This window comes from Cygnus olor, chromosome 11 (assembly GCF_009769625.2).
Source record: "Cygnus olor isolate bCygOlo1 chromosome 11, bCygOlo1.pri.v2, whole genome shotgun sequence".
Taxonomy (NCBI): domain Eukaryota; kingdom Metazoa; phylum Chordata; class Aves; order Anseriformes; family Anatidae; genus Cygnus; species Cygnus olor.
The window spans coordinates 4,861,938-4,882,500 of NC_049179.1; the positions used below are offsets into that span (position 1 = coordinate 4,861,938).

Below are 20,563 nucleotides of genomic sequence, written 5' to 3' on the forward strand. Positions count from 1 at the left end.
TAAGCAGCATGAAACTGTAATAGTATACTGTCCTTTAATGTGACGTGTATCTCAATACTCCTTCAAATACTAACTCAAAAGTTTGAAACAAAAATAAGAGTATGGTTTACACACAAATTCTCAACATAACTACTGCATAGTTGAATGGACAAAGTTGGAATGTAGAACACGCAAGAATTCTCAAGTTACTTCATGAGCTCTAGTTTACTTCATTGTTACACATTAAATGTAATCTGTGACATCCGTAATGCATCATACACAAAATTGTGGCTGATGATCTTTCCCTATATATGACTATCATGTTTATATCAAACTTATATATAAGAAGATACCGCAGTATCTGTAAATTCTTGAAAACCTGGATTTGTAACTTTATAATCGTGGTAAATCTCTTGCCAAGAGCAAATGTTTCTAGGGAAACTGTGATCAGTGAGCATCCTCTGTACATACTGCAAGATGAAATAGAAACTGATCACAAAACTTTTCAAACTGCTTTCTTAGAAATTCATTAACATTTTCTTTTACTTATAGAAAGGCACATAATAAAATTTTAATAAAAGTAACCTGAAAGAAATAGTAATGGCTCCCATCTTCTTTAAACTTCACCTGCTTTCCTCAATTAGATCAGAGAAACAAGATTTTGAGAGCTCCCCTTTCCGTAAGTTGTGTAAAAAGTCAGAAGCCTAGCAATAGATGTAGCAAGTCAGACTGCTAGTATTCAGGAAGAATTTCAAGAAATATAAATACTGCTGGAAGACAAGTATTAACAGTCAACAGAGATCAAAAAAAAAAAAAAAAAAGAGAAAAAACAGAACTCTTTACTGAGTCCTGAAAGCACAAAGCTTGCTTCTGGCCTGTGCTGTAACTTTGATTTAGTTGTGTCCTTGTATAAAGAGGTGAATGGACTACATCCTATTCTTTTTTTCAAGGGTATTACTCCTGAATATCACAGTTAATTATGATTAAAGAACTTGTCCTGAATTAGTAATGATTGTGGATCACAACACAGTAGCAGTTGCTGTTCCACAACTCTAACGTTCTCTAACAGAAGTCCTGTTAATGCAGACAATGTGAGAAATTTGTGTGCCATATCTGTACATTCAATCTTTTTATAGTCTATTGAAAAAATAAACACTTTTTTTCTTTCACAGTCCCTGTAAAGAAGTTAATTAGTCAATTCCTTGAAGCAAAACAGCCTTGTTCCAATTTGACCTTTCCACTACCTAATTCCACTACCTTGGTACCTTCAGTACAATGTAGATATGAACCTTAAGAAAATATTTGAGTTACTTTGAAGCATCTTATTTGGCATAAATTCTTGATACCTTTCAACTTCACTCAGGAACAGCCTCCTGCAACCAAAGTTTTTGCAGAAAGACAGAACTTAAATTATATACTGAAAATAACCAGAAAACATCTGTGCTTTCAAACAGATGTACAGTATTTGCGAAAGCAATAGAGTACCAGAGGATTGTTGCTATCTACTTCCTCATTACACGTTAAAGATGAGGTAAGCTTGTCTTACTTGCTACCATATTAAGGAAGCCAAAAACTTATGCATGTTTTTCACAATATGATGTTTGTGTCTGTGGAGAAAGTAATCATGAATAAAAAATATAGACAGTGATTACTTCACTATCCTATAGAGAGAAAGTCATTTCAGCTGGACAATTAGGAGTCCATTCTGCTCACTTTAGAGCTGGTGACAGGACATTTTGAAGGAACACAAGAAAGACTGAACATGTGATTTTCCTTCCTGATATCAAGGAAAGAGCCAAATACATTCTTGCATTCTTGTTCTCCTGTCAAACATTTACAGACCCAAGTGATAAATGGAGCTGCTTCACACTTATGTATTGAGGGTCACTCACCTAAACTGCAACTGCCAATGATGCGATTAGGACTGAAATAAGTACCAGCAAATGAACAAAACCCATATATGTCTATGGGAGGAGAATAAAAGAAATAGGACAAATACAAAAAATAACGAGCTAGAAGAAATACCAGAGAGAAGAAAGGGAGGAACCGTAACACCCTGACAGTATTTTTCCACTAATAAAACTGAGGGGGGGGAAAAAAAAGCACAGAACTGTAGAACAGATTAGGCTATTAGGCTATTCTTGATAACACATTTAGCAATTTAAGTATTAAGTATTTAAGCTCATTGTTTTGTAGAATGGTGTCACTAAATATTAAGTGATCATACAGAATCATTATCCTCTGCACTTTTCAAAGACTTGCAAAAGCAGATGCAATGAAGAGATGTTTATGCAAAGGAAGGAAGAAAGAAAATATCCCAAATAGAATCAGAATCTTTCCATAAACTCACAAAGTCAAAAGAAAAAAAATGTTAAGATAGGGGTTGGATTAGAAATAGAATAAATAGGTTTAAAATACAGCATTTAATCCAACCAAACTATAACTCACTACACAGGCACATACAGAATGTCATGTTCAATTTAGGACAAATTCTTAAAGCTCAACATGCACGACATAATGTGAGGCTTGTGAATGCACAACTGCTGTGAACTTTCATTATGGATTGAAGGGTGGCTTTTGTTTTTATACCATGGACTTAACTGAGGCTATTAAGCATCTATCAATAGAAGCTCTCATATATTGCTTAATACGGCACTTAAACATACATACATGAGAATTAAACAATTCTCTTAACCTGTAAATATTTGCATGAGATACTTTTTTTTTTTTGATTCTACGTTTACGTTTTGACCTGTTAGTGACTGAAGTTCCTCTTCAGAAGAAAAATACAAACCTTCCAATATTTTACCTAAATGTGTCTTCCAAAGCCTCCAAAGTTCAGCTTACTTCTGCACAAGTGCAGTTAATACTACTGCATATGAGGACTTGGTCAACTCTCTCAGCTCTTCCTAGCTTACTCTTTCATTGCGCTTAGCCATAGCGAGAACCACAATAAAGTGGATAAAACATGAAGAGCCTTTACCTGCTTTATCTTGGCTTTCTCACAATAATTTGTTGGTTCTAAGGCACTGAGCACCAATACAAAACAGATTCTATTTCAACTCTCTAGGTTACACCAATTAACGAAGCATTACTGAGGAACAGTTTACATAGGCACAGAGATTTTGATTTCTAGGTCTATTTTCAACAACATAGGGGGGAAAATGGGACTAAAGCCTAGGGATCCCTAGCCTTAAGAGAAGGCTAAGGGAAGATTTCACTGCTGTTTATACTTAATGAGAGTGTAACAGATCACACAGAGCAAGATTATTTTCAGAGGTAAGCAGTGCTAGGTTGACAGACAAGGGCACAAGTTGCAATATGGGGAATTTCAGTCAAATATGAGGAAAAAGATTCCATCACGATGATGCTCTAACACTGGACCAGGTTCAAAACTCAGCCTGGAAAAGGCCATGACAGCTATCTCATACAGCTGGCCCTGTTCTGAGTAGGGTGATGAACTACATGACCTCCACAGGTCCCTTCCAACCTGAATTGTTTGATGATTATATGAATCCAAGATACATATTCACAGTAAGCATTTATAGTGTATGGTTTGCTTATATGCAGCTTTATGAAGTGGCATTCTATACACGCAATGCCTGATTTTCAAAACTCAGAACGCTATTTCCCAGTAGGTTGCCAAACACACTGACTTTCCTTGCTGAGCCAGACCTCCAACACAAATGTATCAGTATACACTTTTTCATTTGCACAGTACTTGGAAAACAGCTGGTATACTATACCTATTTTTCAGTTTTCCAAGTCATGGATCAGAACAGTAATTAAGAAAAAATCCTGGCCCTTTCAGATTTGGTTTGAGATCAAGGGACACTTTCAAGAATGATCAACTTCACAAAGATCTATCATCTACAAAGGAAAGTCAAAGCTATGGCTTTGCGTGCACTGCTGAGAACAGAAACATACACAGCATTGTCCAAATGTGTACAAGAGGAATTTAGACGTGCCTAAGAAAAGGCTGTAGTCATAAGACACTTCCTCTGGCAAACCAACTATTTAAACTGAACTTGACCTTTCACAATTTGAGTTTGTGAGTCACATCTGACCCACTTCTGCTTCTTTTGCCAATGTACATGGAAACATCATCCAAGCATCAAATGCCACTTGCTGGCAATTTATGTCATACATATTTTCACTAATCTTACTTCACCAAAAATTACATATAAACATTTTTTCAAAGACCATAGCATTGTCTTTAAGATTGCTACCATCTTGCAGAAAAAGAACAGTGTATTTATTCATTACAAAGGGAAGACAGACAGCAGGCTGCAAAAAGTCAATGCAGTAGCTCCTTCTGAACCCTTGAAAGTTTGTCATTCACTTCAGTATATTCTAAGAGAACATCACTACTGAGTAAATGGACAGCCAGTAAGACTTGAATCTCGAAAATGGCAAACACAGGCCAAACAGAAAACTAACTCCAGCTAAAATGCCATCAAAATAATTTGGTTATTCAGTTACCTGTTTATGTTGCAGACTCAAAAAAATACCTCCACACTGAAGTTTACTAAAAGAAATATATTATATTTCTCTTTTACTTATGTTTCCAATGTTTTCATTTTGATTCTTCCATAGAATCTCTTCTAAAAGAACTAAAGCTAAACATATGGAAAAGCTCACCAAAAGTCACCTTAATTGTGGCCAGAACACCTTCTGAATCAAGCCTTTCAGGATTCCATAGTTTGCTCTCAGTAGACAGAAAAAATAGTATGGAAATAAAACCTGTAATAATAGAAGTTAGCATTTCTGAAATCTGCTAAAGCCTAAGAAAGAAGTTGAAGACATCATTCCACAGGTAAAGTATCAACCTATTATAGACATTACAAATGGCACAGACAGTCTACAGGCCGATTTGCTAAAGACGGTAGCCTTACCTTGCACTGCCCTGCCACGCAGATTGAAGTTCCGTTTTGGTCACAGGGTGTCCCATCTATCACTTTTTCAGCTTGTCTCACGTAGAATCGGTAGCCTATGGCACGGCAATTCAGCTCACACTTCTGACTTCCCTTCACTGGAGAAAAAGAAAAAAAAAACTGTTAGAAAGTCCACAGCATCAGTTTTAAAAAAGACAAGCATATACAACTAATGCTGCAGCTTGTAAGAACGCAACATGAATCACTGTATTAAATGAATGCTGAACAAGAAAGCAACTCCATGATAAGCATTTAAACATACTTCATGAAAATTCAACCTGTAGCTCAGCTTTCAATGACAGATATTTTCCTAGATGACCAAGAGCATATTTAGTTTTAGAAAAATCTTTCCAAATTTGGTCTTCTCGCACTATAGTGATTATGACACATTTTGGTATTTCATGAAACCTAGATGTTAGCAAAATTACACTGTAATCAAAAAGATATGCCTCAAATTAGGCTCATGTACTTACTAACTGGTTAATTTACCTCAAACAAATATACTAATATTTAGTATTAAGAAATGCTTAAAACCACCTAGATGCAAATTAAAAAAAAAATCCGAATCCTTTTCCTCTTCATTTTTAAAAGTTGCATTTTTGTGACTATTCCTTAGTTCAAGACAAAATTAAAGAACAAAAATTCTATGAGATTTAAAATATATAAACACATCATTGTTCAAAAGCTCATCCCAAATAAAACCTCAAGAACCAACACATCTAAGTGATCTCTGTTGATACGCAAGAGCCAGAAGGAAATCAAGACCACTGAACTCTGGGTGAGCAGAACACAGAAGACAAGAAACTGTCGTCACCGTCCATGAAAATCTATTATTTAAAGAGATCAGTCCAACGCACCATGTACCTTATGCTATCAAGTTTGTTAATACATGCGTAGTCATACTATTGCAAATTATCTGTCATGTTAAAGTTGCATATAGTTAATTAACTGTATTTGCCAACTGAAAAAACAATACCCTTCAGGTTCTTTCCAACTAAGAGTCATGGTGGCTGTGAGGTACAAAAAAATTATTTTGACAACAACAATTTCCTTGCTGCCATAATCAAAGAACAAAAATTCCACTGACTTCACAAAGCTTCAACTCATATGCTACAGCGTAACCAAAATTCACTGCAATTTCATCTGTCAAAGAGAAAGGCTATATACCTTAGTTAGTTAGCTAATAGGTAATATTCCCAAGATGTTCTGCTTGACTCACAGTATATTTTTGTATCTTCATCTAAAGCATAACAATCAACCAAAATAAATACATGCAATAATTTCACATAGATATTTAAAACCTATCTTCTGTAGGAGGAACAAACTTTCAGCTCAACTTTAGTTACCCCCTATGTGGACATAGGACTAGTGCAGCAGACCAATTTTGAAATTTCAGCTGTGTGATGAGAAATATACTAGATTTTAATTGCTGCTCATGTATGTCATCAACTGTGTCTCACAATCTTTTGTTAACATCCACAAAAACCTCTACTATTTTGAAGTCAGGTCAATGACTTGTTTGCCTGCTTTCCTTCTTGTGAATGGTATGCACAAGTAGGTCATTCTTCCACTGGCTACTTCGTTAACACTGGTTCACTATCTTATCATTCCAAGGACTTCATTTAATTCTTATACAAAATAAAACTAAAAAGTGAGATATTTCCTGCAGTCCAGTTCCCAAGTATAACAGGCAGTTATTATGATAAACTGAGTATTATTCTTATCAGCTCGGATGCTCCACACACAATCATTTTCAGAATTCTCAAATGAATGTAATCCAACTTCAATGATCCATTACAATTGAAATCAACTTGTCCTTTTCTGTCTCTGAAAGTGTCCTATTTTTACAACCTGTAGCACTAGCTATCAATCAGCATCTATGCAGTATACATTTTCTTATCTTTCCATTTCCTGAAACCAAGTCAAACTACCATTTAGGGTTTCTTATATGTCCATATTTTCAATGCTATTTCCCTGTAGTTCAAGTATCCTGAAGAGTCACATTACTGTCCTCTTCCTCCTCCTAATGTCTCTCATTTGGTTTTGATCCTTTAAAATACTCATTATTTAAATTATCAGTTTGCCTGTTAGACTCTGACAGAAGTCTTGTGCTACTTAGAAAGCTGAGTAAGTTAACTGTTGAACCATGTAATTTTTCCCTGGACTTTCTTTTTTCTTTTCTTTCCTTTCCCCCCCCCCTTTTTTTTTTTTTGATAATTTGATATGTTAGAGTACTACACTGCTAATTTAGCATATTACCAATGACGCTAAGGCTGATTTTACTTGCTCTATGAAGTGAGATGCTTACCTCTTAACTTTTGTCTTGCAGTCTTTTAATTAGGAACTGTTCCAGCTCAAACAAAATATATTAGAAGAACCACTGGTTTTGAACAGTCAAAATAAATAAATAAAACAAAAATCAATCCTTAACAAAGGGTTAGAGACTCATCCTCTAATACCTTGGCCTTCAGAACTTAGATTCTCTGGATGAGAAAAGCCAAGGCACTGCCTCAGTCAGCCATGTATCAATTACTAATACTTTGACATGATGTTCCCAGATTTCAAAGATCTACAAAATTTGTAAATGTCTAAGAGAGCTCAAGTGTATGGCTCCTACTGAATGAGAGGCATTTTGTATAAGAACGGTGTATTTGCGATGCATAAATTGCAATAGAGCAAACATATTTTAGAACTTGCTTTGTAAAACAAGACACCAAACTAGTAAAAAAATACTCCATTGCCAATTAACCTTCCATGTATCTTGACACCCTCTCCTACCCAGTATTTTGCCACAGCTCTTGTGTTTTTAATTCCATGTCAAACTGCACTATTGGCTTGGCAACTGTACATTAAATGTCAATTAAACAATGAGCTGTGAAGCGATTGATTCCACACAGGCAATGTATTTTAGTACTATGTCATACGATCCCAGACTTTACAAAAGCAGCTATCTGACCTCAGGGAATAGACTAAGGCTACATGCTGAAGACCTGCCAAGCCGGCTGGCAGCAAGATGCACTTCCACTCAAAATGGGCTCTTTTTGAAAGTGTGACACAGTTAGTGAGATAGCTCACTATACAAGTACTGTTTCACATGTCCTCCTAATTTCTGGTCTTTGCTTTTCATTCTCAGGCCTACCTGAACACAACCAAGTCTTTGTGGAAAGTCTCACTTTATCCATTTAAACGACTTTATTAAACAGTGAACTTTGGTGAAATGTAACGCTACTGCAAAAGGTCTGCCAGAAATATTCATTATTGACTTAAATGAAAGAGAATAGTACTTCAGTAAACAATCATGGTAACACATAATATCTGGGTTTCTTTTTACAGACTGAGAACATAATCTAAACTGAAAAACTCACTACATTTCTTACAATGTTCTTGCCAAACTAGCCTTGAGTACTTCAGGGCTATCCTGGGCATGTCTCAGCTGGCAGACCTGGGAGCCCTTCCCATGTCTCGTGTCAAAACTTACCATCCACCTTTCTGCACAAGGAACAGAGAGAGGCAAGGCAAGCAAGCAAAAACAGGACCGCAGCGTGGTTCTTCCACCTCCCAATTCTGTGGTAATGGTACTGAGACCCCAAGACTAATTACAAACTGCACTTCTTTTGCATCACCAAGATGATACTGCAGCGAAAACTTTCCACCATAAATTCTTTCACATTTTCTACCAGGACATAGAAACCCTGCACATAGGCACCAGTTTAGAAATTATTCACCTTCCACACACCTCATATTGGAAATCTGCCATAGCAGCAGTAAAGTCATTAAGTGCATAAACTAACCTGATTTGCAATTAATTTGTCATATTCACTGGTGCACTAAAATACACACAGAGCTTTTTAAGACTGTATGTACTGATAAGTATGTGTAACTTAGAGAAGAGAAAAAGTGGATTTCTAAAATCCTATCCACCAAACTCTCACACAGAAATACATGGAACCTATAATGAATGCAAGAACAGATGAGTTTGGGCAGCCCAACAGGAACCTGTGGTTGCTTTTACTCTAAGGGTATTTTGATTGATCAAAACAAAGTCACAATTAAGTATCAACACATTTCATTTCCCCTAAGCACTCTGTTGAAATGCAATCTTCAGTGTACAGGTCTGAGAAGAAAACTTCAGCTGTGCACCCTACCCAAGCATCTTCCAAGGGGACCAGGCAGGACCGTACGTCACCACACCACAGCCCACGGCTGGCACTCCAGCAGGGCCTGGGGAGCCGTTCCAGGCCGAGGTCCCATGGCTCCTCTTGGGGTGTCAATACCAGCGCATGTGGAAGCAAAACCAAGCCAAGCCCGCTTCCTCCCTCGGGCTGCCAGACCCACGCTCACACAGCGACCCCACCTCTTTTTACCCCCACCCGGGTCGCCGCCGCACAGGACAGGCCGGGCCGCTGTGGGGATGGGCCGGGGCCCGAGCCCGAGCCCGAGCCCGAGCCCGGTCACGGGGCGCTCCCTCAGGGACGCCTTGGGCAGGGCTGGGCACTCCTCACGGCCCCGGACCCGGCCCGCAGGCGGCGCCGAAGGCGGGGGGGCGCTGCCGCTGCGCTCGCGACCCCTCCCGCCTCCCGCCCTCGGTTCCTCGGCCCCGGTGCGCGAGATGGCCGCGACCGCTCCGGCCTAATCCCGCGCGGATCTCGGCCGTCACTGGTTTAATAAACTGATGTCCTCCAAAAATACCCAAATCTAGAACGTGTGCACATTTAAAGCATCAAGAAGTGTCATTCTGGAACCATTCCTATTTGTGGATGCTTCTGAATAAATCAAAAAAGAGTATTTCCAAATGTTAAAACCCTTCTGAAGGGGATTTCTCCAGGCAAATTATGTGCACTGGTGCTTATGCCATGCTGAGGCATGCCCTGAAAGAGCATGGCTTGCAGCACAGAGGCCCCACAGTCCCCAAATTAAACTCCTCTTCCCTCAGCAATGGTCAAGGGTGACAGCCCTTAGAGAGAAGCTGAGGCATTTGGCATTACTGTTTGTATCTGTTCCCGTTACATCCTCCGGAGAACTGAAACCAACCCGGGCAGCTTCCCCATCAGCCTCCCCCTGCTAAGGCCTTCCTCCTTCCTTCTGGTCTCCTATCCTCCTGTCCCTGCACAGAGGACCCAGGAGGAATTCCTCTCCCCAAAACAAGCAGCTCCACACCACAAGCATGTGCAGAGGGTGCTTTTGGACTTCACACCAACTATGCCTTTCCTGCAGCTTCCTCCTTCAATGTTTTCTGTCCTGGTCACCAGCTTGTTGCCCAAGGACGTGCTCAATAATTGGTGACAGGGAGGAAAATGGACACCAAGGCTAAGCAGGCCAGGCTGGTGGTGGAGCAGCTCAGCAATAAGCTTGAAGAGATAAGGAGAGAGCTGAACAGGCAGCTTGCCAATGCAAGGAATTTCAATCTAATGATATTCTTAGGAAAAAATGTTACAAGCAAGAGCATTCCAACTCTAATAGATTTGCTAAATAATGTATTCCGATGTTCAAAGGGAAATTAAAAATAGCCAAGGAAAAAAAATAATGTGCAAATGAAATCAAAATGCAACTGATCAGTAAGCTAATGAAATAAATCTATCATTGTGCACAACTGCACACTGATTACCCTTATGAAACGTAGTGAGTTCCTCCTTTCTGTTTCAGCTCCTAAAAGTGCAAGCTGCTTGGAACGTGCACCATGTCCCACTGCACGCACATTAAATCTACCGCCACTGACAATGCTAGCTGTAGGTGCAACCAGAGTAAATAAGTGATAGAACAAAGAACTGTCACGTTCCACATGCTGTGAGGTAGGGACTGGAACGTACAAGCTCTCACTGATGGTTCCTCAGTCCAAATCCTAACTTAATGTGAGACCCAAACTCCCTGTTGTTATCTATGTGGCAGTACTAGTTACCGAATGCTTTCACCATTTGTCAGTTTTTGTAACTTTGCCTAAAGATCTAAAAATAGTTACTAACAAGCTCTGCAAGTTAAGAAACATGCCTTGAGGGTGCCCACAGAGAAGTGGCATGCACACTCTTGGCAAGCAAATGTCACGTTCACGCTAATATTACATTATGGGATTAAGCTAATTTAAATTAGGCTTCATTTTGTGTGCACACTGCCTTGTAAAGTCAACTTCAGTGCTTTTCCATTACTGAGCCAAGATGCACTCATCCAGGAGGTGTCAGAAGCGATTGTTCCAGGAACAAGTTGTCTCCACACAGCTCCATTATTTTCAGAGAGGCTCGCCACGGGCTGCAATCAGTGCTTACAATACAAGTTATGAATCTGCTTTACAGGAAGTGTAATGGGGCACAGCTGACACTGGAAAAGACTCTTAAGAGATTTGCTCATGTCTGTCCACATAACACTGATTTTAGGTAAAGTCTATCAACACTGAGGGAGTTCAGCTGCAGACCTGCAGGCTGAGCTTCAGACTGACCGACAGACACCCTCGGTTATCCCACAGGAGCCTGCAGGGCAGAGAGGGAAGGGGTAAGGCAAGGAGTCGCAAGTCTCTGGCTTCTGCATCCACTGTACTTGTTAGTAAAGTTAGTAAAGCTAACTGACAGCTACATTGCAGACTTCGAGTGGTACACCATGCCAGACAGATGTAAACGTGACAGTTCCAAACTAAAAAGCATCTATTAGTGACTACCTGCAGAGCTCTGAATGGATGAAAAGTGTTGCTGTTGTACTAAATACAGGCAACTTTGTTTATGCCACTTCCTATACAAAGGAGGAAAATGTGTAGGCTTAGTTAGCAGTAATGGAACATCACCGCGAGTTTTGCAATTTAACAACTGAAGTTCTATCAGGTCAATGACATGAACCTGAATCTGAACCAAGGTGGTTTTCCATTGACTGACAATTACAAGCTTTTGGAAGTGGCCTGAAATAATAATGTTTTGTTTTGTTTTACCGCACAGTTACCTGTTGCCAAATTTCTAAGTTACAATACACAAATGTATTCTAAGAACTACTTATGTAACTATATTTGTTTTTCTCAACAGAAAGACTGCTGTAGAGTGATCTCCTTTACTTGAGTGTCTTTTGATACTTTCTCCTTATTAGGTTTGCAAACATCTTTTGACAATAACCTGAAAGAATGGTGTTTATTTTTTACTTTGTCCCTTTCAGTTTTGTTAACTGTTAGTTCTGTTATAAACTTTTACTACTCTGGCTCAGATTTTTTTTTTTGCCAAAAATCATTTTCCATTTTTCATTCCAGTAGACATTTTTTTACTTCCACTTCTCCTTTCCTCATATAATAAAGTTGTTTATTATTTCATCTGGTCTCAAGAACTCAATATACATTTAAAATATGTTGTATCAGATTTTAAATATTAAGACAAAAATACATATATTCACACTTTTCTAAAGAGACTGCAAGTACATTTTAACGAATCTGAATCCAAACAAGGAAGGTATCATTTATAAAAACTCTTCATCTTTACCTGGATATACCAGAGTTTGTTCCACTCCCAAGTCTGGTAAGTCCTACATCAAATAGTCATGAGGAACTTTGAGACTTCCACTGTATAGAAGGCATCACCCTTAATTCAAAGCACAGTAACATATGTGCCACTGAACTATATGAAGAACGTTATTGGGATCAATGAGGCAAGCAGGAAACTCCTTTATGGCACAGAGAGCTCAGTCAGGGTGACAGCCTCTGAGCTGCAGCACCTTTGCAGCTTTCTCAGGACCTCTGTGCTCAGGCATAGGTGGGCTGACGAGCTGAGACCCTGCGATACTTCGTTAGGCAAAGCAGCTCCTTCCCAGCGTGTGCAGCTTGCTGGGCTCTGCAATGCAGGGCCGGCCAGGCCAGCTGTACTCTGTTGAGAATTTACAGCTATGTGAAATACCGGGCTGGGGACAGGTTCTGGCTGCTAAGCTCATTGCTAAAATGAGAACTGAAAATGGGCCATACTGTAACTCACTAAATGTAGCAGGAGTCTATCTATTAACTCCCATGAAGTTGAACTGGAGCCCAAACAACCTATCCTAAAGATTATGGGACCAATGACTTCATTATTTTGATTATTTAACAAAGTCAATTTTACCATGAGAACATATTCTTCACCACCTATTGCTTGTTAGTTGCATACGTGACCTGTGAAAGGTCTTTTATTTTAGTAGCTAGCCAAAATACAGAATCACAGAATAGTTTGGGTTGGAAAAGGCCTTAAAGATCATGTAATTCCAACCCCCCTGCCATGGGCAGGGATACCTCCCACCAGTTCAGGCTGCCCAAAGCCCCATCTAGCCTGGCCTTGAGCACTGCCAGGGATGGGGCAGCCACAGCTTCTCTGGGCAGCCTGGGCCAGTGCCTCACCACCCTCTGAAGAAAGAATTTCTTCCTAATGTCTAATCTAAATCTCCCCTCTTTCAGTTTAAAACCATTCCCCCCTGTCCTAAGACTATGCTAGTTGATGAAGAGCCCCTTCCCAGCTTTCCTGCAGCCCCCGTTAGGTACTGAAGGCCACTATAAGTTCTCCCTGGAGCCTTCTCTTCTCCAGGCTAAACAACCCCAAATCCCTCAGCCTGTCTTCAGAGGAGAAGAACCTTAAATGCCTTTGTAACTAAATCACCAAGGTACATAAAAGAAAGTTTTATTTAATGTATTATTTGAAGTAGGTAGTGTTACATACTGGATCCTAAAATAGTAAGATGTACAGCAGACATTTTGGTTTAAATATACATTCTAAAAATACTATATTTGTCCAAGCTTTCTGATCAATACATGCTCTATATTATGCATACCATCCTTGTTTTAACTCTCCTTTGCAATGTAATTCCAGAAGTCTATGTAACTGAGGGAACTCAAGCCTCTTGCTAGCTTTTCCATGCCTCTTCCCTCTCCTTCCATCTGCATGAGATTTTACAGGTCAGGCATTGCTAGCTAGTTCCTTCTCAGTTCTTTCAGCAACTGGACAGTTGTACCTTTTAGGAGCTAGACTAGAAGTTCCCTTGGGAATATTTGTATCATTTGCTACATTCAGATGCCTCTCCCTTCTTTCTTTGGATTAGGTTATGTTAGATCAGCAGATGCAAGCATCAGATTTAATTGGGAACTGAACAGGAGAGAAAAAACATACTACAGAGTAGCTTCAGCAAAGATTTTTGTTCAGTGAGGAGAAATATTTCTGAAAGGCTCTGATTTTCCACAATCTTTTACTCATATTTAGAGTTTATGGCAATAAGCAGCTTGCAAACATTATCATTTATTCCAGTTTTTCTGGTTTCTCCATTCCTCCCAAACGCCTTTGTCATTAAAAAACCATTAGTGATACCTTATGGATTTGCTGCCTTCCATTAAAAATAGCCAGAAAGTTGATCATTGTTCCCCAATGAAATTAAAAGGATCCAACTGGAAATAAGTCATTCATAAATGCGCACACACACACAAGCCTCTCTTGACCAGCTGGACATCTGGAAATCAGCAAAAGGTATAAATTCGATGTGCCTTTATGAAATCTTTTTTGTTTCTGCCTAAACATTTGTCTAAGTGTAGTATGAATGTTGTACCTGGGTCCCCATGTAAAAGGAGAGGAATTTAGGTACACGAGAAGCTGTGATGTTTAATAAAAGCTGCAGAAATACCCACCATGAGCTTTGTCATGTCTGCCATCTTGATTTACATCTAAAAGAGGAAGCAATCCGAGCAGCTTACCAATCCACACAGCTGTTGCTTTTTCTCTTTTCTACAGTATGTAGAAATAGCGATAACTCATGCAAGGAGGGGTTTTGCACAGTAACAGCAGTGGAACTGCTCTATGACATACCCATCAGGCATTTACACTATGAAGGGCAGGGGACTGTTATCAGAACACGTACTCTTCTGCTCCAGTTACAGCTTTTATAAACATTAGGGAAATCATACAAACATCATTATTGAGCCAGAATGAAATAAAGCACCTAAAACCAACCGTGTCTGCCTCAAGTCTCTGCATACTGCAAGGTGACCAGTCTTTCCCAGGTGAGGCTATTTCTATGTCCTCACATCACTGTCAAATTCCACTTAACGGCTTCAGGCAGCTAGAACACAATTCACAATACCTTGTCTTTGCCATTTATTTGATAACAATAATGGTCTTCAATCAGTGTTCAAAACAGAGTTTTGCATTTCAAGTTTAGATCAGTACACACACATTTGTCTACCAAAACCATAAGACTTTTGCTTGCTCTAAAGATTTTAAATCTAAACTGTAGATGTCAAGGTGCTACCAGCCCCAGTTCAGCAAAGCACTCAATGGGGTGGTTTGCGTGAGTACCTGAGCAGCAGGTACTGCTGGCTTCAGTAGAACTGCCACAAGTTACATGGCCACCAGTGGCTCAGGGCCAGTAGCCCTTTAAATGACATTACCAGGCACTGTCCTTTCTTCTACAGACATCAGCTTTTACTGTGTTGCATTTGGAACTCTTTTCTAAATTAAAAAAAATAATAATAAAAATCCCCCAAATGACTGTTCACATCAGCCTTTCATGTCAGGCAGCCAAAATGCAATTTGTCAGCCATTGAAGAAATTGGCCACTGGATGTCTCCACGGCTCCATGCAAACGGAGATTAAAGTGCTCCTCCGGCAGAGAAAAGCAGGCATTTGTCTGTATTTACAAGCCACCGCTGACACTTTGCATGCAGTGCTCAGCAGCCACGCAGACTTGTACTCTCTGGCCTTCAGAGCAGCCAGAGGATGACAGTTTCACATGGAATTCACTTCTGGTGAACCTCTGAATAACAGCTCCCAGTGTGTAGAATCAAACTTAGGGAAAAGTCAGATAAGTAGAAGACATACAGACAGCAGATGCTTAAACTCAAAACTTTTGTTTCCCTTTATATCCAGAAATAGCTAATATTGTATCAGTAAGACCCTCATAAATAAGATGGTGGCCCAAGCATGGGTGCCTCTAAAAGGCGGTGAAAAAATCTCCTAAAAGTTTTTCTATTTTGCTGGCATAACTTGCTATCCATATAAAGCTGATTAAATCAACCATTTAATAATTGTACGGTCTGACATACCGCAGAAACTGTTTGCAGAAGATAGACTACGAGGATTTCATGGAAGATACCTTCTCTTGCAGAGACATGATACAGAATTCATTAAAAACAGAATGAAAATATTTAGAGAGCATACAAGCAAAGCCCAAACTAAGGTCAGAGATAGAAATTAAAACCAACCAAACACACTAATTAACTAACTAATCTAAACAATCTCTGTTATCCACACAGGTTTTTGGTTTTGCATTTGTTTTAAATTCTGGCACTAATCAGAGAAGAAAACCTGCAACAGGCAGTGCGGTTTCTCATCTGGGAAATCCCATAAGGAGCACTATCCCATGAAGGGCTGACCACTTCCTGAGGGGGGCTGAGTATCAGTCCCAGCTGCTGTGAGTCTGGGATTTTCTAGAAGGTGCTTGATACTGCTTTCTGTCCGTCTTTAAAATCTGAAAGAACCGAATATTTCTATTTGATTCCATTAGAATCTTACTGGGCCTCTGAAATCTCAGCTTCCATCCAGATCTCCATTTTGAAATAAAATTCTCTATCAACACATGAGCAGCCCCCAAATATCTGCAAAGTAAAATCACATTAAATTGTTCTCAGAAATCAATACTTTGGCAGTACTAGTAAATATACCTCCAAAGCCTGTCTTCAGACTTTCCAGAGTTCTTGTCCTTTTTTATTAAAATCAATTCTACTAAATACGGTCTTCGTGTCACACCTCAGAATAATAAGTGCAAAAGGTAGGTGGGTAGCAAGGAGATTCAAGTTTAGGCTTGTGAAGCCCCCAGCAACATTCCAGACAAAAGCTTTCAGACATCTCTTACAGGAATATATTTATGCTCACAAAGTTAAATGACTTAGAAGTCTAAGTCTCTATATTACACCGATCACCCGTGTGTAACTGGTGAAAATATAAGTATGTATATGCTGAACTCATTTTTACTTATATACAGGTGAGCTGTTTTCCTGTTCTGTGCCCTAGAGAAAGCCGCTCCATAAGCGATTAAACGCACTGCATGCAGCACAGACTGCCGCTGAGCACTCGCACCACAGTCTTGCCATGGAGAGGACTGAGATTCCCACCTTCACAGCTAAGGAGAGAAGTTCGAGCTTGTGCTAAATGTGTTTAGTTTTGTTTTGTGGTGTTTTTCTTTTTTTTTTTCTTTTTTACATATTCATCTATTTTTATAGATACACCTATTTTTATACTCTCTATACCATGCATGTATCAATGGGCAAAGCCACAGAGGCGACTAAAGCCTTTGGCAAGGGCTTGTAAGTGAGCAGTCTCTGCTCTGGAACAGCACCAAGAAATCACCACCTTGGAGCCACTGAAGACAGAACACAGTCGGAAGCAAGCGGCAGGTGGAAGTCAGCCCCACAGCGACTGACACTGTCCCTGAGGAAGTACGTGTCAATAGGTTGTGACTGAGCCTCATACACTGAAGGCTTGACTGAAGTTAAATAAAAAAAAAGAAAAAAAAAGCAACACAACTGTTACAGGGTGCTGAGCTTTTCTGAAATACTAGAAGAGACTTCTGCTTATTTAAATATTAATATAGCTATTATTGGGTCTAAAATGTCCTAAGTATGTTTCTCTGGCTGCCTGCCACAGCCCTTTAATAGGCAAATAAATTCTTAAGAATTAGTTAAAACATTGTGCTTTTATTTACATAGTCAAAGATACATATTTCCAAATTCTCATAAACATTAGTTAAAAATGAATGTTCCTTAAAACAATGTTTTCAACACGATGCCAGTGAGCTGGAGCTCAATGAGTTAATTTTAAAGCTGCTTTCCCTCTGGTAACAGATAAAATCCCAAACATTCAGTGTTTGGAGATTTGGTTTCACGTTACATTTCTTTTTAAGACTATTGTTATATAAAAGGCTGTAATGATCATTGCTGAGACTCAAGATTTCTTAGCAGCCTTGCTTCTAATTTTTCCATCTCTTTTCTTCAGGTTTCCCAAGTCTTCACGTTCTGATCACTAGATGTTACGGTCGGTCCCCACAGAAAACTGAAAGGTGCCACCTCAGTGAGCCGGGGTCTGGGGAAGTCTCCCTGGAAGGCAGTGGGGAGCCACAGCTTGCTCCCGGAATGAAAAAAGAGCTTTTTCACACTGGAGAGGTTTGCCCCACGAGAATAGGATCGGTCTCTTTCACACTCCTTGGTGGAATCCCCCTGAAGCCCCTGGCACCCAAACCCAGCACACAGGGCACAGGACCAGACAGAGGAACGGCCAGCAGAGCCTCATGCTGCACACCACAGTGCTTTCCAGTTACCTGTTCCCTTCTGGCTACAAATTCAGCTAGGTTATCGCTGTATACAATGAACAGAACCACATATTCTAAACCAAGTGTGTAGCACCTCCCTTCTCTTATCCCCCCTGTTCTCCCCAGGAGTTTGCTTTCTTTGAGACATGGCGGGGGAGCTGACGACGCAGGTTTGGCCAGCAGACCTTCACGTGGTCACACGATGAGACGTTACACAGCAAGGGCCTGGGAGAACCCCGCAACAGAGCTGGGATGCCCAGAGCACCCCAGGGCGCTCACTGAAATGGCGGAAGCAATCCCAGAGCAGTTGTCACCCCTGAGAATTATGGAGCAGGTGGCAGATGACAGAAAAGGAGAAAGGGTCAAAGTTTTCAACTCAAGAAGTGCAGAAGGAGAGGCTGAGAAATGCTGAATAAGTAACTCAGTTTCATTTCCTGAAAAAACTCTGCAAGAACTCAAACCCTCTATTCACAAGCACCCATAGCCAGGGCAGCGGTAGCAACCAATACGGATTTGTCAAGATAAAAATCTTGTCAAACCCATTTAATTTCCTTCTGCAAACAGGCTGTGTGTGCAGGGGAAGCAGAAGCTGTGATTTCACTTGGCATTACTAAAGTATTTGACACTGTTCCTTCAAGCTAGAAAAATCCCATCTAGAAGAAATTGATAAAAGAGAAGTGCAAAATTGGTTCAAAAACGATGCTCGGTAGGTCTTGGTAACTGGCTGGATTGTGGTATCTGTAAGTATTATGTCTGGTTAAGTGTGGTGTAAGTCTGGTTCCACCGTATGTTTTCAGGAACAAAACAGATGATGGGATAGAGATGATATTCGCAGGTAACACCAAGCTGGGAAAGGCAGCAAGAATATTGGAGGGAAGGATTAAAGAAAAGATGTTGACAGTCTGGGGAAGAGTCAGAAAAGGCAAGATGAAACATAATAGGGACTGGTGCAATATCCTACAGTTATGACAGAACAACCACCTGCACAAACACAGGCTGAGTAACTAACGGAGAAGCAGGAACTGAAACAAGGAATTTGGAGCTGTGGATCTCATTTACCATGAGACACCAAAGGGGTGAACGTAAATAAAAATATAAACAAAATAATAAGCAAGTATTGCAACAGTAGGTCTAAACCAGAAGGCAGTCTGCAAATCACCTGAACAGCTCCAAATTTTGGCCTGAGCGCTGCATCCACTTCGAGACATGGGCTCACATGGAGACAGTCCAGGGGAGAGTGTGACCATGAGCAGAGCTCTACAAAACACGACCAAAGGGGCAGGACTCAGGTCATGGTGCTGCTTTACAAAAACACAGGGGCTGAAAGTCTCTAGGACATAAAGGTAAGTACAGAAGGGAATAAAATGTTCCTGTGTGCCCTGTGAAGTGAACAGGAGATAATGGGCCAGAGTGGTGGCAAGGAAGACTTCTGTTATACTTCACAGAAAAATTTGCACTGGAAGGAATAATGAAGCACTCCAGTTACTTCTGGAGACTTACAGAGTCTCCACCACTGGGGAGATCTGGGACTGGGATGAACTGGATCAAGTCCCTATGCTCTTCTAAAGGGTCTGGTTTCCTAAAGTAGGATACCACAGAGTGCGCAAGCCTTCCTGTGTTTATGGATCGACTTCTCCCTTGTTCCATACTGACAAGTTATAACAGATGCAGCAGCAGCCTTCATTCAAAACATTTTTGCTACCATACAGTAAACTTCAAGATGCTATTGTTTACCATTAAGGAAATTTACCATTCACACAAACAGTTCATGGCAGTTGCTGCATGAATAAGCCTCATACTGTATTCTCTCCCCAAAGAAATGTAAATATTCACATCCAGTCAGAGACACACATATGTTCAGAGTTCAAAACGAAAGAGGAGGAAGATTTTCTTGCACCTGGCCAGATTCCATCATGGAGCATTGCACCGAGAAATATTAGCCTTTAATTGTAAAAATACTTCTGAGAGGTCAGTTTTTGTCTCTGGAAGGCAGTAAATTTTGAAATTTCACAGTCTTGCAAATCCTACCTCTAGCTCTGGGCTCAAGAAAGCATAACTAAAATACATATCTTTCTGTCACCAAAAGTGTATATAGAAAGCATCTGCAGCCTGATCAGTGTACAGCTGTGACTCCAACAGAATAGGAGCAATGTAAGTGCTAATACTCAAAAATCTTTCTCAAAACGTTACCACCTTTATGCCAAAAACAACCAGTAAAGTAATTGCTGCTTCAAACGTCTTGATAACATCAAATATATACATTTGGGTTTGAGGCTGTTGATTTAAGGGTTGCTGATCAGAATTTTCTTAGTTTATGAGAAAATTACTCTTAAATAATTAAATACACTGCTACTACTTCAAGCCTTACATACACTAAAACA

The 20,563-nt window shown here is 40.0% G+C and overlaps 1 protein-coding gene across 3 annotated transcripts in view; it reads right to left on the reverse strand.

The window, feature by feature from the left end:
* THSD4 (thrombospondin type 1 domain containing 4) overlaps positions 1-20,563 on the reverse strand; it is a 297,318-nt gene that overhangs the window by 163,077 nt on the left and 113,678 nt on the right. For all 3 annotated transcript variants that reach the window (XM_040569780.1, XM_040569779.1, XM_040569781.1), the window contains exon 7: positions 4,875-5,011. In XM_040569780.1, the coding sequence (XP_040425714.1) occupies positions 4,875-5,011 (137 nt within the window). The remainder of the gene's footprint in view (positions 1-4,874; positions 5,012-20,563) is intronic.